We start from the raw sequence: 17,701 nt of genomic DNA on the forward strand, positions 1-17,701 counted from the left end.
TTAATTTAGAATTAATTAATCAAAGGGGGGATATGAGATGAACTATATAAATAAATCATTTAGATTTATTTACTAGTAGATGAATAGAGAAATTAATTAAATTGCTTGTGAATTCAATTAATTGGGAAGGGGAATGAATCAAATAACTGCATATTTAATTAACTATCTTCAGATCATTTTTAGGTGTATACATTTTGCCCCTCTTTGAAGCGATGTGTGACGATGCGTTGGTTCAAAGAAAACTCGATTGATGATGTTGTTGATATTGATTTTGATAGGATGCAGATTTGATCTTTGATTTGATGCGGATTTGGTTTCAATATGATACTGATTTGATTTGGAGATGATAAATCTCGATATGATGTCATTTCGATCTTGGAGATGATAAATCTCGATATGATGCGATTTCGATCTTGGAGATGATAAACCTCAATATGATGCCCCAGACACTGATTGATAGATATCGATGCGAAGATGCCCCCTCGGGAGATGAATCGGATAATTTGCTAATGTTTTTGAAATTTTTGCGATTTTTTTATTTTTTTGAAAAAAATAAAATTGAAATTCTTTCGATTTTTAATGATTTTATGATTTTTAGAGATTTTTAGAGTCAATCCGATTCATTTCCCGATAAGAAATTTGAAAATGTTGCCCTGCCAGGCTAATTAGTTGATTAGATGATTAAAAATAAGTGGAATAAAAATCCCACTTAAATGCCCCATTATGAGTTTAAAAAGGTGAATTCCTTTTACCACTCCTCATTTGTGCACTACAGTTTTTGGAGAAAATTTGCTCTGGAGAAAGGAAATGGCGATCCCATACCACTAGCATAGGTTCGAGTGAGTTCGATGATATGAGCGTCCTCCGACATACGGTCCACCGGTACGTACTCCGAGAAAACCTAGCTTTGTTAAATTTTAGTTAATTTTTGAAAATTTTAGCTATTTGCATAAAAAAATCATTTTTTAGCATTTTCACCAAATGGGTTGGGAAAAAAATTATATATTTGAAATGGGTTTTTCGATTCAAGAAATGGGTTTTTTGGATTTTTAAAAAAATTACTTTGCATCCCAAAAAAATCTTTATTTACGTCTGCATTTTTTTTTTTTAAATACATAAAAAATGTTTTTGAATTTTTTGGCATTTTAAATTTGGGCGGGAAACGGGAAAAGGGGGGAAAAGGGGCGATGGTGGAGGCCTGGCGGCGACTGCCATTGGAGGCATCGTCAGCACCACGGGAGGTGCCACAAGCACCGCCGACACTGCGGGCAGTGCCTTTGGCACCACCGCGGACGCAGCGGGCGACATGTCGGGCGCCACCACGGGGGGTGGTTTTTTTTTTGGTTTTTTTTTTTTGAAATTTTTTTATTTTTCTGATTTTTGATGATTTGATTTTTCTAATTTTTTACGATGAGATTTTGATGAATTATTTCGATGTAGGTGATTTTGAGAAAATGATCTGATTTGCCAATTGGTCTAATTTGTTGTCAATTGGATTTGATTTTTTTATTTTTGAAAGGGTAAGATTTGATTAGCTATCTAATTGATAAAATTAGACGCTCCTGATTGATAAATTTGATGATCAGTTCTGATTATCTCGATGCACTCGCGAGATGAGATAAGATTGATAATGACCTCATGATAGATGAGCATCATTGATAGGGGTACAACAAAATTTGATAAAAATATCAATTGAGTAAAATAAACCGATAGATAGGTTGATTTGATAGATATATAAATCAAGAAATTGATATGACGAGATGATATGATTGTAGGAGCACTTTACCATTCTTTAGTCTCGGGAGTGTTTCCCAAAGACATGGATGTTAATACCCCACCTTAGCCAGGCGAAGCGAGACCACATTGGCAGGTGTGGTTTATCTTCCTTTCTTGACATGCCCCGACCTTTGATAAACCAGAGATTACTGACAGCTTTAACAGAGCATTGGCATAGTGAGCATAACACGTTTCATTTGTCGACGGGAGAGATTATGGTGACACCCGAGGATGTCTATCGGATTCTGCACATCCCTGTGATGGGCGATCTAATATGTTATGATCTTAGCAAGCGGGGTGGGACAGAGGCACTTTGTTGAGTGTTTGAGGATGATGAGATAGGCGGGTACGATATTGTGTGGCAAGAGATGCTAGAGCTAGGATATGCCACATTACCGACTATGCTTGCCGGATTTATTAGAGGCTTCCTTTATCCTGATCATAGGTCAAAGGGATTATCTGTTGGATGGGGTCACCTACTTGAGCAGATGGTGACAGAGGGGACCCTTTTGCATGGGGGTCATATATGTTGGTGTATTTGTATCATGACTTGCACCAAGTTGTGTACCAGGGATCAGCTGCATTATCAGCAGGGGTGACCGTGCTTCAGATATGGGCCTGGGAGCATTTACCTATCACGCGACCATTGGTTGACAGAGATAGACCTATAGGGAGGCCTTATGCTGAGGGGTATCCAAGTACTATTGTCTAGCGAAAGCTAGGCAAATTAGAGTACTGGCGACGGACCCTGGATGATCTGGATACTGTGATATGGAGACCATACAGGGATTGTAAGATTTGGCCTGAGGATGCAGTAGAGATGTCGTATGTACTCATGACGTGATATCTAATTAGATTGACACCCTATGTCATCGAGCGATTCCTTTGTATGAGGGTGTTGAGACAGTATGGCAGGATACAGGGGATACCAAAGGGTGTAGCTCATTATGCTTGTTGGAGATTGGATGTGGCTACTTGGGGGCCTTCTATTTCATATGACCAAGTCTGCGCAGAGTATCGATCATTGGAGCAAGTTGATTGGGATCATCTTCCAAGCGTGATGGATAGTAGGATGACACATGAGTATGCCATGCATTATACTATACACAGGTTTCCGAGGCTGACACGTCTAGATGAGCCAAAGCCAATTTTTTATGAGGATGATGAGAGGCTACGACGCAGAGCTCCTAGATGATGGAGGGATGGTGAGGGGAGAGATGATAGTAGAGATGGGGATGGATATGGAGGATGTGTAGGAGATCATGGTGATGGAGGAGATGATGATGGAGGATGATGATGGGGGAGATGGTCAAGCAGTGGTAGCGACAGCAATAGGCACATCAAGAGCTAGTAGTTCTAGATCTGCTAGAGATGTATATAAAGATTGGATGGCCCAAGTGGTCAGACGTAGAAGATCAGGTCCAGGGGATCAGGAGCATCAAGTCCCGGAGCAAGAGATTCCCCCGGTTGAGAAAGTACCCATGACAGTATCACAGGCTGAGCAGCCACAGGCAGAGGCACCTCGACGAATCCTCATTAGGATGTCGTCTCATCAGCAACAGGCTCAGATTACAGACTTATAGGCTCAGGTTCAACAGTTAGAGAGTCGACTAGCAAAGAGGGACTCTCAGATGGTCCAGCTAGAGACTCAGATGGCTTCACTCCTAGTTGAGAGAGATGCATCTATAGATAGGTGTCGATAGGCCAAGAGACAGGTACAGTTGTCAAGAGGGTCTACTTTAGGGTAGACTGCCCTGAAGATGATGCATCAGGGGATCCGAGAGGCTGAGTATTACAGGACCTTATACTTTACTGTTGTTCCTCTTGATCGGAGGGCTCCAAGATTTTCACAGCTGAGCAGGAGATCGAGGCAGAGCCAAACTAAGAGTCGAGGAGTGATAGGGCCTCTTTAGAGAGCTCCCCTAGGTGGAGATAGAGGTATAGGGGTATCAGCTGGTGCTACTCTACCAGCTGTATCAGGACAGAGTTTTGCTCCATGTCCGAGTGGTCACATTGATATGGGACATTGATCTATTTATGTACACACCTTTTTGTGATGAGATATTGATGATTCCTGTGATGTATATTTGTGATGCATCTCATATATTTTTTGATATCATTGTACCTTGGACATTGATCTTGTTTTGGTGATATGATATGCAATTGATCTTATTTGCTCTACATGACCTATGAAATGATGGATGCATTCTATTTGAAATATGATTATGATGTGCAGTTACTTTCATGATGTATGCTTGATGTATACTTTAATTTCTATATGCTTATGAATTCTAGATGATGGATACATGATGATGCAGTATTTACATGATGTATGCTTGTATGTATGGAGATGCTTATAATTTCTATGTGATGTATGTGCAATGCAATGCTTTCTATGTTTATGATATTTTTATGATTTTCTCATGCATGTTAATATGAGATGGATACAATGCAATGCAATGGTGTTATTTTATATGATTTGAGATTTGATGAATGCCATGCAATGATCTTACTAAATGAATGAATGAGTTGATGCTTTATATGAATGATGCCTTAGTATGCAATAGTTACATGAGATGAGCTAACTTATCATGCAGGATGAATGAATTGATTGTTTTTGTTATTGTCCAATGTACTCAATCACGTAATAAGAGAGATAACACCATGTTAGCTTTGGCCTTGGGAAAGATGAGCATTGTGATCCCATGCGGCGTGAAATTCAAATCTATCTTAAAATGCAAATGCAAAATGAAATGCAATGTAGTGATCGAACCGATCATGGAGTCATTGCTTTGTTTCATCATTGAGCCTTTAAAATGTGGGAAGTGAGTGCAAACCTCAATGGTATAATTGAACCATGATGACCTGAGCACTACTTTCCTGGGTTATGATATTGCAAGTTAGCACAAGTATCGAGGTATAATTGAACCAAGATGATCAGAGTGTTGCTTGCGTAAAACAAGCAGTATTAACCATTTCTATATGCAAGTCCAAAATTTCTTCGATGATACTCTGATGATCATTTCCTTAGACAACTTTGCACATATTAATGATTAATTTACAAAAAGTAGACAAGAAAAATATCATGTTCCTTCCTCGTTCCTCTAGTCAAAGACATCTTGAAGTTACTCAGAAATCATTATAGTGAAAATCCAAGTAAAATAGTTGAACCATTATTGCCAAAGTGTTAAAATCACGAGTCAAGATATATCATCCATTGATATGTGTTTTGTCATGTTTAGATTGATATGTGATAGTTAATGGTTGACAATGTGATCTGATGTTCAATGTTGGATGTATCTCAGTTTTTTGCTTGACAAGCGTTGTCTGACTATTGTTCTACTTGCCTTGATTAAGCTCAAAATGATTGCAACTTTTTGCCCCCATCCAGGTTCAGGATTTTGCCCCCAACCTAGAAACAAGCCTTATTATGATATAGTCAATGATCCAAACCATGACGAGAAATCACCTGGGATGCCTACGTATGTACAAAGGCTTTATGATGAATATGAACAGCATTGATGGAAAAGAATGCAAGCGGAAGAATGCGCGAACCAATAGATGGCAGAGCTAGCCGGCAGATAATGCTAGTTCTGACAGAGAGATTACTGGATGTAGATCAATTGTGTCAATGATAACTGCCTTTGCTTGTTCTATTAGGATAGATAACTTCTCTTGATAAAATTCAGGTAAGGTGTCAAATAGCCCATCTTCCAGTACCTCAAGGAGGTTTTCATCATTAGATGCGTCCTTTATTTTTACTTTTTCTCGGTCCAATGTTGCCAAGAAATGGTTTTTAGCATTAGACTTGATATTGTTTTCTTTATTTTCACTTTTGCAACTAAGAGATTTGACACCCATTTGACTTGAAGATACGTTTCTGAAATTCTTGGTCAGAGTTGTTGTAGGTTCGATTTCATTAAGATATAAAGATATGGCATGGTCATTAGGAAAGGTATCCATGGTGGTATGTCCTTCATTTTCCTAGTCCATAGGTTCAGGAGGAATTAAGGATAAAGGATCCTCATGTTGGATTATGTCAAAGATATTAGGGGTTGTGATAGAGATGTCAAGGCTTTCAGTATGTATTTTCATGTCTAGAATGATACTCTCCTCAGAATGACCTCGCGCAAGAAGCTCCTGATCTTCCTTGATTAAGTCCAAGTCAACTGAATGTGATCCTGATTCAAGTGGACTAGCTCCTAACATTTGTCCTTCATACGTGTGAAATATTCTCTGTTCCCTCGATCTCTTAGCTGCATTTGTTTTTCCATGCTTGACAAAATTGATGCAAATGATTGTTCTTTGGATTGTGTGCTTGAATATGTTGCCTCTCTGTTATATGACACAATGACCACTTGAGCTAATTTCATATTATTACAACACTGCAATAGATTTGAGTCTGCTGAGATAGTGATTTTCTCCCCATTGTAGGGAAACTTTAGGTACTGATGGCATGTTGATTGAATAGCTTGCATGTCATGTATCCATGGTCTTCCCAAGAGTATGTTGTATGGTAGTTCCAAATCTAGGACTTGGCATGCTGTGTTTTTTTGCAAAGGTCCCACTCTGATGGGTAATACCACAACTCCTTTAGAGGAATGCTCTCTTCATTATGTGCTTTGATTTTGATCTTTTTCAGGGGATCAACTGCATCTTATGAATAACCTAGAGCACGGACAAGACTCAATGAGAAAATGTTTAAACTAGCTCCCCCATCTATTAGGACATGTTTAATGAGCATTTTATGAATGAGGACTTCAATTTGCAAGGAAGCGCTATGGGGATGTTGCAAGGAATCAATGCTTGGTTATGAAGTAGATGGGTTTTGAATAGGATCCTCTGAAACAAGTTTGATGGCTATTATGGATATCCCTTGGGGAACATCATCTTTGGGTGTATTGTTTGGTGAGGATGCTATGGAAGGTTTTTGCACTTTTTTAAGAAGTGTAAGAATAGATGCCTTTGGAGAGTTAACTTGCTTATGGGGGGATGAACCATTGCTAGATATAGGTGCGCGATTCTGATCTTTCTCATCCAAATCTTTTAAGGATCTTTTTAATAGTTGCATAAAAGAGCCACCTTTCTTTAGATATGTATTTGAATCCCTGTTAAGTTTTGACATGGTTGGATTTTGATTTTGGACTTGTTTGATTTCTCTAATATGTTGTCTTGTTATGTGTTCTTGTCTTTTGCTTTGGTATGCCATGTTTCTATGGTCTTCAGCTATTTTCAATGTTTCAGCGATCTTATGTCTCTGGGCTCTAATTAAAATGGGCATTGTGATTGATATGTTTTTGCAAAATTTTTATCTTGCTTAATGTGTCGCAATAAGTGATCAATTGTTGAGGAAATGATCTTTCAAGTGTTTGCTTGTTTGCAAGTTTTTCGATCTTAGTTTTGGAGTGCAAATTTTGTGATTTTTGATATGACCAAGTTCAATAGGAATGATATATCCTATGTTAGAGAATGAGGTTATATTGATCAAGTGTTGTAGTTTTGTGATTAAAGGATGATAGATCCTGATGAGAAACTATGTTTGAATGATCAGTTTATCAAAGACAATGTGATGTTGCACATTAAGGTATTTGATCTTTAACTTGTTTGAGGTGAATACTTGAGACTTTTGTGTGTCTTGTTCTTGTCAAATTTGTTTTGACAAAAGATAACCTGATTGGATGACCCAACAAGATGACCTACTCTCTATGTTTGACTGTTTGAGAAATGGGTTGTTTTTGTTTTCTGATTTTGATGCAGTTTACCAGAAACGCTACTAAAATGACCAGGAACTTTGCTATACTAACCAAGACCACTAGAAAACTTACCAGAAATGCTGCAAAACTGACCAGAGATGCTGACAAATAAACCAGGAATGCTAACAGACAGACCAAGAATGCTAACAAACAGACCAGAAATGCTGACAGACAAACCAGAAATGTTGTTCTGTAATACAGTGACTCTAAAGTTCAAATGATAATGTGTAGACTTAGCAAATTAAGTTTTTGAACTTGGGAGGTTTCAATTTTGACCCAAATTTGTGATTTTCAGACTCAGAAAATGGATATGTAGACCTAGCAAGTACAAACTAAGAGATTTGATGCTGCAACATGAGCAATTTGACATGCAACTCACAAGAGTTGTTGATTAGACCAAGGGATCTGACCTTTAGACCAAGAGAGCTACTATTTAGACCAAGAACTCTGTTATACTAACCAGAAACGCTGCTAAACAGACCAGAAACTTTGGCAAACTTACCAGAAACACTAATAGAATGACCAGGAACTCTGTTCTGCAATACAGTGACTCTAAAGTTCAAATAATGATGTGTAGACTTAGTGAATTAAGTGTTTGACTTAGGAGATTTCAATTTTGACCCAATTTTGTGATTTTCAGACTCAGAAAATGGATATTTAGACCTAACAAGTATAAACTAGGAGATCTAATGTTGCAACATGAGCAATTTGACATGCAACTCACAAGAGTTGTTGATTAGACCAAAGAAGTTGATCTTTAGACCAAGAGAGCTATTGTTTGAACTGTGAATGCAACGGTTTGGACCGTAGGTGTGACTATTTGAACTTTAGATGCGACTGTTTGGACCAAAAGATCTAATGTTTGGACTGTGAATGCGACTGTTTGGACTAATATAGCTAACGTTTGGACCAAAAGAGCTAATATTTGAACTGTGAATGTGACTATTTGGACTGATAAGGCTAATGTTTGGACCAAAAGTGCTAATGTTTGGACTGAAAATGCGACTATTTGGACCGTAGATGCGACTGTTTTGACTAAAAGAGCTAATCTGCTATAAAACTTGTGAATTTGACCATTTGAAGTTTGATTTTTCAATGTTTGTTGTATTTCAATGGATGATATCTTGACTTGACTTACAAACACAGAATTCAGATTGTATTTTTGTCCCAAAGGACACATAAAGTGTATGTTCAAGAAGCTTTAAAGAAAGCCCAAGTTTTCATGGGTTTTGAACAATTGAAAATACATCAATCAGTCTATCCTAAGGAGATTGGCTTCATTATTAGTTCTTAGCCCACAACTTGGTACCCTGTCAGCTCACACAGCCTTGTCACCCCCTAAAGGGCGCCCGTCTTTTTGCCTTTGCAAGAGCTAGTGGAGTCCCATTATGAGCTTAGCAATAAGGTCTCAAAAGGGGAGTTCGCACATACGCTCAAGAGGGACATATGGTGAGTATCTTAAGGAGATATTCTTCCCCCTCCATGCATTAAGAATTTAATAATGTTCAAAGGTAAACCCGGTAGCTTCTAATTTACTTGGAACTAGTAAGGGATCTGTTCAGTGCCTTGGGGTATAAACTCAATTAAGAGGTCTCCCAGCCTTGAAAACCAAGGTTTGATATACCCGAAGGTATAGAGGAGAGCTATTCCTGAGCACTGTCGTTGACTTGATTTTCATCAAATCACGTTTATTTTATAGTGGGTTGGAGTACTTGGCGTTAGTCATTCCCACTTGGATCGTTCCCCTCTCACCGGCCTTAATGGCTAAGAGTTATTACTCCTTGGGAGGGTAGGCCTACTAAAGATATGCACTATTGAAAGCAAAGGATGAGTCTGGCTTTCTGATCACCTAAGAAAGGTGAGAGCATACTCGCCTATCATCAAAACACATAAGACATATTTGTTCATTTCCATTGTAATTAGTCTATGTGCCTAATTTAACAAATATAAGTGCAAAATCCCACGGCTGCAAACAAAGTTAGTAGTTTATATTGCATTCTTTGATGGCAAAATATTTTATGACTCTGGTCTTTCACAACGAAATAAGTACCTGCAAAACCAACAATCTGCGAATTAGGTTCAGGAAAATGACAGTCCAAAAGCAGAAATGAGGAATGAAACATACAATATTTGCAAAATCAATAAAAAACTGAAAAACGCCATCAAATTGACCAAGAACGCCATCATATGTGCCAAGAACATTGTTCTACACACTAGAAACGTTGCTCTGCACACCAAAAATGTTGTTATGCACACAAGAAACATTGTTAAACAGACTAAAAACACTGACAAATGTACCAAAAATGCCACCATACATACCAAAAATGCTAAAGTACAAACTGAAAGAGATAAAGTACAGAAAAGCATAAAAACAAAGTTGAGGAATCTCCCATAAACGCCATTTGAGGTGCCGGAATGCTACAATAGAGACCAAGAACATGATTCAGGAGCCCAAGAGAGCTAATCTGCACTCTAAAAGAGCTAATCAACCTGTCAATGAAATTTCCTGCAAGCAAACTTGTTAAAGATCAAAGGGGCTATGCCCCACGATGGGCGCCAATTAATGTGATGCTAAAAAGGTGGTATATAAGAGGCATACACATATAATGAGACAATAAAATGTAATTGAAAAGCTTAATTGAAAACTAGATTAGAAATGCAAACCATAAGCCTTCATTGAAATGTCCCATTTTCCTCTATTCTTGAGGACCTTGAAGGTGTAAGATTGGTAGGCTCTCAGTGGAGCAATGACCTCCAAAATGGCAACTCAAGAGTTGAGTCGCTATTTGATCATGATTGACTATGGAGATGATATGAAATGCATGATTTAAGAAACTAGATGAACATGCTATGATAAATCCAAAAGGTAATTACTAGATAATTGAAATGCAAATTGCCTATAGTAATGATGACTAAATTGATATGAGATGGGATCCATATTGCTCCAAAATGGAGGATATTTATGGGAATTCCAAGGCCAAAACTGAGGTGGCAGGAATCGACGGTCTAGATTTGATCTGAAGATATCAAGGGCCAAGATTGAGGAAGTTGGAGAGGAGGTTGGAGGAAGGGACACTTGTCATCTCTATGGTGACAAGTGTCAAGGAGCCTTGCTCATGAGAAGGCAAGTGTCCAAGAGAGGAGACATGTGGCAAAAGTGCCATGTGTCTCAAGGAGAGAATATCCACACCATGGGAGGTTAGGATAAGGAGGTTAGAATGTGCAAGATAGGATAGGGTTAGTTAGACCCAAGATTAGATTGAATGGGTTAAGTTAGGGGATGGTTAGGTTAGGTGGTTAAAGTTAGGAGCCATGTGCTCATTTGAATTTAGAAATTCAAATAATTAGAAAATGGTAATTAATCTCAACAAACTTGAGTTTGTTAACCTTAATTAGGGATTAGAAGAATTGATTAGTATGGGGAGACATTAATTAATTAAGAATTAATTAATCAAAGGGGGATATGAGATGAACTATATAAAGAAATCATTTATATTTATTTACTAATAGATGAATAAAGAAATTAATTAAATTGCTTGTGAATTCAATTAATTGGGAAGGGGAATTAATCAAATAATTGTGTATTTAATTAACTATCTTCAGACCATTTTTAGGTGTATACACACATAAATATAAACTTTAAAATATGTTTAAATCTATTATATATATATATATATATTTTAAATATGTTAAACAAAAAAATATATAATAAGCAAAAAAAAAGAGGGGGGAGTACCTTCCCCAAGGCCGAACCACTGTGTGTTAACACAGTGGACGGCACATGAGCCAGACCACTGTGTTTACACACAGTGGATGGTGCGGGAGGTGTCGCCACTATGTGTAGACACAATGGATAGCCCGGGCTGCCACTGTGCTTAAACACAGTGGACGGCACCACCCGCCACTGTGTGTACGCACAGTGGCATCCAGGGGAGCCCTCACTATGAAACCTGACCTTCTCTCGGCCTCCGCCCTTCCATTCGGCCATCGGCTTGCCCTAATTCGGTTGCTGCCTTGCCCTATTTCGGCCCTGCATAACACACAACATACACACACACTCAAAATAACATGAAAAAAAAACAATAAACCCTAACCCATTTCGGTTTAGGGCAAAAAAAAAGAAACAAATTAAGGAAGGATAGGGAAGAATATTTGATGTAAAAAATGCAACCCTAACCCAATTTTGGGTTAGGGTTAGCATTTAAATAACCAAGAATAATAAAAATGCAACCCTAGCCCATATTCGAGTTAGGGTTTGCATGTAAAAATAATGGGAGGGAATTTGAATTAATTTTTTGAATTACAACTTAAAATTTAGGGTTAATCTATAAGTTGCATTATAATATTTAATGGGCATAGTTGATTCTTTTTATTAAAAGAAATGTACATGTATAAATAGGTTTAAATATAGAATTGTCCACCTAAATTGTTCATATATATATAATTTATATATATGCTATATTTTTCAATATAAGTATATATACAATTATTTATACATATTTGAGGTTAAGATGAAAGCCTATTTAAATTTATTTTATTAAATTTTATATAGTTATCATATCGCATTATTGACGTAATTTTATCAAGGAATTTTAATAAGGATATTTCTTAGATAATTTTTGTATTTAATTAATTATGGACATCAAGTGGAAATTAATTTGGGGAAAATTTGTAAACGAGAATTATTAATTAATTTAAATGAATTTTTAACCTATGAGGCCAATGTAGGCCAGATTATTTAAATCATCAAATTTGAAGGTTTAGGGGAAATTAAAATTGACTATCGTATAAAATTAGATTTATTTGGCAAATGACGTTATTGAATTTGAACCCTTACCGGTTAGATTTAAATAATGAAATTTGTGTGCGCTCAATTAATTAAATTTTTAATTTAAGATATTCTCATCATCATTCAATTAGCCCAGCATAATTTAAATGCATTTGAGATATCTAGATATCCCTCAACTTTAATTAGCGGAAAATTAATTAGGCTGATTAAATTAACTAATAAGATTGCGAGGACCCTCTTAGGGAATAATTAGCCCTCATTTTAATGTCGCCCTTTTGAGTGAGTTAGCTAACCAAATGTTATGTAAACATTTCCACTTACATCTTAGTTAAGACAAAATTCAATTGTTTTCTTTATACTATAGACTATTTTGAGAGTTTAGGTGTTTAAAAAAAATAAAAATTGTTGTTCTGTTTTTTGCCTTAAAGTTTGGGCATGACAAAATCAGCACCAACAATTGAGCATCATAAGCATTACATTTGTAATATGATAAACAATAAATACATATGTATCATGAGAATCACATATGTATCATCATATATGTAATTGAGCATCATATGCATCACATATGTATCATCATAAACATGTAATCTATCACATATGTATCATAAATCACCATCCATCACATAGCTAATAGACAGCCCACATTCCATAAATAAACACAAAGTTCAAAAAATGTCAAATGTATCATCATAAACATGTAATCCATCACATATGTATTTTAAATCATCATCCATCACGTAGCTAATAAACAGTCCAAATTCCATAAATAAACACAAAGTTCAAAAATGTCATACATTTCATTCATGTCATTGATCTTCTTCTTCATCCAACTCATCATCATGACCATCATCATCATCATCGCCATCATCATCATCATCACCATCATCGTCATCCTCATCGTCATCATCATCGTCATCGTCATCGTCATCATCATCATCATCATCATCATCGTCATCACCATCATCACCATCACCATCACCATCACCATCACCATCATCATCATCATCATCATCATCATCATCATCTTCTACTTCTTTGATATCTTCTTCTTCTATCTCATTATACTTTATCGGCCTTCCTCTTGGATCATGTCTAACAACAAATGACCAACCCGGTTTATGTGGAACCTCTTAGTAAAATACCTGCTCACATTGTCTTGGAAGACCATAGGGATCATCCCCAACTGGCTTAGACGGCCTTGTATTAACTATTTTAAATCCATTATCATGTTCAATAATAGTTCTATCAGGATCATTTTAATTCAGTCATAGCCTATACCATTTGACGACGAACACAACTAATTTGAAGGAATTAAAGTCACACTCAAGTATATCATCCAAAATGTCATAGTATTGATTTTGAGACTCTTGAGGATGTATGTTGTTTCTAGATGAAATATTGGTCACTTCAAAGACTGCAGTTATCCCATAATCACAAGTTTTCTTCATGTCATCCAACTTTTTAATGTGAAATTTATGATCATTGCAGCACATAGCCTTGTGGTGTTTGACCTACAATATGTCTAACATGTTAAAATTATTGCATCGTGAGTTGATAAACGTATGAGTGATTAATAAAATTATACGTACCTGTTTATCTCTTAAACCATATGCTAAATCAATTTCCCTTTGCGTAACATTGGAATCTCCATTACGATGAGCTTCTTTAACCAATGAAGCCACAACTTCCCATGTTAACATGTGACCAGAATGTTGACATCATTCAATCCACACCATCATCCAATCAAGATTGTTTGCAATATACAAATGTAGCGCATCCCACTCCCGACCAACTGTACAAATAATTAATAGATGACTTACAACCGATTTATTTAGAAGATTAAGAATTAATTAACTACAATAACATCTTATAATTACCTCTCACTTTCCTCAATCTACCTTTCCCCATCAAGTACTCCCCTTCAAATTTGTTAATGGGGTTGGGATCCCAAATGTGATCTACGTGGATCTCTGCTGCAAACTTAGGAAGATATTCAACAATGTATACCATAGTTTGGTATACCATATATCCCTCCACCATAGAACCCTCAAAATGTTCTCTTTGTCGAACCAAAGCCTTCAAAAATTTCAAGTGTCTCTCAACCATCCACATTGACCTAGTGTGTACAGGTCCACACAATTCAATCTCCTCAACTTGGTGTATGAGGTAGTGTTCTTGTGCATTGAAAAAAGTTGAAGGTGAACACTTTTGCATTTCACACATTAAATGAAGAATTTTTCTCTTCCAATATTTTATATCTTCTTTATGGATTTCTTTAGATGACAACCACCTAGAAGAGATTCAAGATTCAAAAATATATAAACGAGACTTTACAAAATAATATACAATATATTACATAACAAGTAAAACAAATCGCAAATATATTATCTATACAACAAATTGAACAAAGATCACTACTTACCTCATGTATTTTTCAAGATCATATATGACTTGCTTGACATTATTGTCAAAGTTGTCTGGGAGAGATAGAGGTAGAACGTACTACAACAATTATCAAATGATCTTTTCATTGTTTTCTAACATAATACAATGAAAAGTACATGAGTAATATACAAATATTTAGTAAATACACAAGAACATGACTTACCTTAATGAAGGTATGTCAACCATGTGTTTTCATCCCTGGACCAAATTCACTTTTCTTTGATATGAGATTGTTTATGTTCGTAACAAATCTTGTGGGAAATTGCATTTTTCGTATGACTTATTTTATAGCATTGCTTTGTTGGTCCGTTAATAACCAAGGAAGGGCACTTATATTAATCTGGTCTCCATTTTTATTTGATTGAATGACATTTTTCATTGCATGATTGGATTCTTGAATGTCACTACAAATTTTGACAATTTTTTCTTTGGCATGCCTTCCCTCCAATATTTTCCATAATGTCTCTATTATATTCTTTCCAATATGTATAGTATCAAACAAGTTCACAAATTTGTAGTTGCTCGTAGTAGAGCAACCTACTAAATTGTCATGGATAACTTTTTAGTCCCTTTGGAAGGTGGTCATTAATACCTTGACAACCTTCACGATCATCAATTACATCATCAGTAAACAAAACACAATAGAAAAATACAAATTCCAAACATAAACCATTAGATGGAATGACATTAGCTTGACGATTAATTCTATTATATTCCAACTTCCATAGGCAAGGTGTCATTCTTCGTGGCTTTGATGTAGTCTCTTCTTTCCCATTGAAAAGATGTTTTTCAGTATTTCAATACTTATGATTTATGTGGAGGAAGTGCATATACTCATCACACACCTGCTTTCCTAAACTTTTTGAATGATGAGATTTCATCTTTGGACGACAAACTGGACATGCAATTTTTTCCTTTGTTTGAAGACCTACAAGATAATGTATAATTGGATTAAATATGTTAATTTTTATAATTATAATTATAATGTGCAACTTGAACAATGTAACATACCACAAAAATGTGTTAGCCCTGGGGCATCATGTATTGTCCATACAAGCATTGCATGGAATTGAAATTGTCTTTGTCCTATTGGTCTAGAGACGTCATACATAGTCACACCATTCCATAACTCCAGCAACTTGTCGATAAGAGGCTCAATATATAAATTTATATCTTTAACTTGGTACTTACCTAGTTGAATGAACAAAAACACTACATAATTATTATGACCATTTTACTGCAATATTTATAATTAAATGTAGATGACTATTAAATGATAAAATACCTGGAACAATCATCACCAACATTATGTGCTCCCTCTTTATTGACATCCATAGAGGAATGTTATTGTTGATAACAAAAATTGGTCACACCGAGTAAATAGATCTCATCTCTCCAAATGGATTGACACCGTCTGTTGCCAATGAAAGCTTGAGATTACGAGATTATTCTTTAAAGTGTGGCCATTTTTCCTCTATGTCCACAAATGTTGAACCATCTGCAGGCATTCGAATAATGTCATCTCGACTTCTATTGCGTACATGGTAATCCATAAATTGTGCCAAGCTAGTGCACCTGAATAATCGTTGCATAATGGAATAATGGGAATATAACGAAGAACCTTGTGAGGCCCTTTTCTGGTTATTTGATCTATTCGATATCTACTGATATGACATTCAGGGCATTTTGTCGCAAATTCATGTTGTTTGTGATATATAATATGATCATTGGGACAAGCATCTATTGCTTGATACTCCATTCCAATATCTTTTAGAATGGAAGATAATTCTGATATGAGCGAGGTAGAATATTTGATGGTGGTACCAAAAAATTGCCTATCAATCTACAAAATATTAATTTGTTAATATAAAGAATATTAATTATACATGATTCACCCTTTATTAACTATAATGACATGTACGACATACCTTAACATACGTGACATTGTTATGTTGGATAAACCAGTCATAACCTTGAAGTTCAACAACAACAATATAGTGGATAGAAGAGTTGTTTGGGAGCCTTCATAAAGGGGCTCGTATGCCTTCTCAAGTACAGGTAATCATGAACAACATCAAAGTCATCTTGATCGTCATGATTGGCTACGCCAATACTAAATGTGTCATGGATCAATGTATTTGTACCGTCATATTCAATTGTGTTTTCTGGTGCATGATCATCAGCTTCGATATTCACACCTCCATGTTCCTCCACGTCGAAAAACATTTTCTCTAGGTTGTGTTGGTCCATATCATGTGCCCTAGGGAGCTCAACCTATATAAAAATGATCAACATAAATAAACCATGATCATGATCTCATCATGAAGTGATTTCTTATGTATATAAATTGTTAAAACGATATAATGAACAGCTTACCAATGGATGATAATCATGTCCCCCTTCAATGTGACCATGTTGCCTACAATGTTTCTGAGTTGTTTTAATTTCAAGTCTTCTAGTCTTTAAGCCCTTACAAATTTTGTAGGGACAATAACATTTTCCATCACCTTTTCTTTTCAAATTTTGTAGGGATAGTAACATTGGAACAACTACCCCATTCATATTCATTTGAATCAATCTCAGAGGTATTATCCCAGATTCTGGCAGTGTTGCGAACTGGTATGTTGTAGGGTGAAAACAGGTCTTTGATGATTGATATGAGCCTGATAGTTTTCTTCGATTTTGTATTAGATCCTTCTTCTACTCTTTGCATTTGCTCATATATTGTCTCTCCCCGAGGAGTAATGATGTGATCAGGGAGGGATTCTTCTTTGTTTGAAACTGGTTCTTGAATATGATGTACTTCTGCACAAGGTGCTTCTATCTTTTGATTGACTGATTTCTCTTGATGTTTCTTTTTTTCTTGGTATTCACGTTCCTTGCGTATTGTTTCTGTTGATTCAAATAGTGCCTCCTACCATGAGTCCTCCTTGCA

At 36.2% G+C, this 17,701-nt stretch overlaps 1 protein-coding gene across 1 annotated transcript in view; it reads right to left on the reverse strand.

The window, feature by feature from the left end:
* Nucleotides 1-7,575: 7,575 nt before the first annotated feature.
* The window catches only part of LOC131076307 (disease resistance protein Roq1-like), a 43,499-nt gene continuing 33,373 nt past the window's right edge, over nt 7,576-17,701 (reverse strand). The window contains exons 6-7 of the mRNA XM_059214752.1: nt 7,990-8,065; nt 7,576-7,719 (exon numbers count right to left, since the gene is read on the reverse strand). Coding sequence (XP_059070735.1) covers nt 7,576-7,719; nt 7,990-8,065 — 220 coding nt within the window. The remainder of the gene's footprint in view (nt 7,720-7,989; nt 8,066-17,701) is intronic.

The sequence above is a fragment of the Cryptomeria japonica genome, chromosome 11, assembly GCF_030272615.1.
Source record: "Cryptomeria japonica chromosome 11, Sugi_1.0, whole genome shotgun sequence".
Lineage (NCBI taxonomy): Eukaryota > Viridiplantae > Streptophyta > Pinopsida > Cupressales > Cupressaceae > Cryptomeria > Cryptomeria japonica.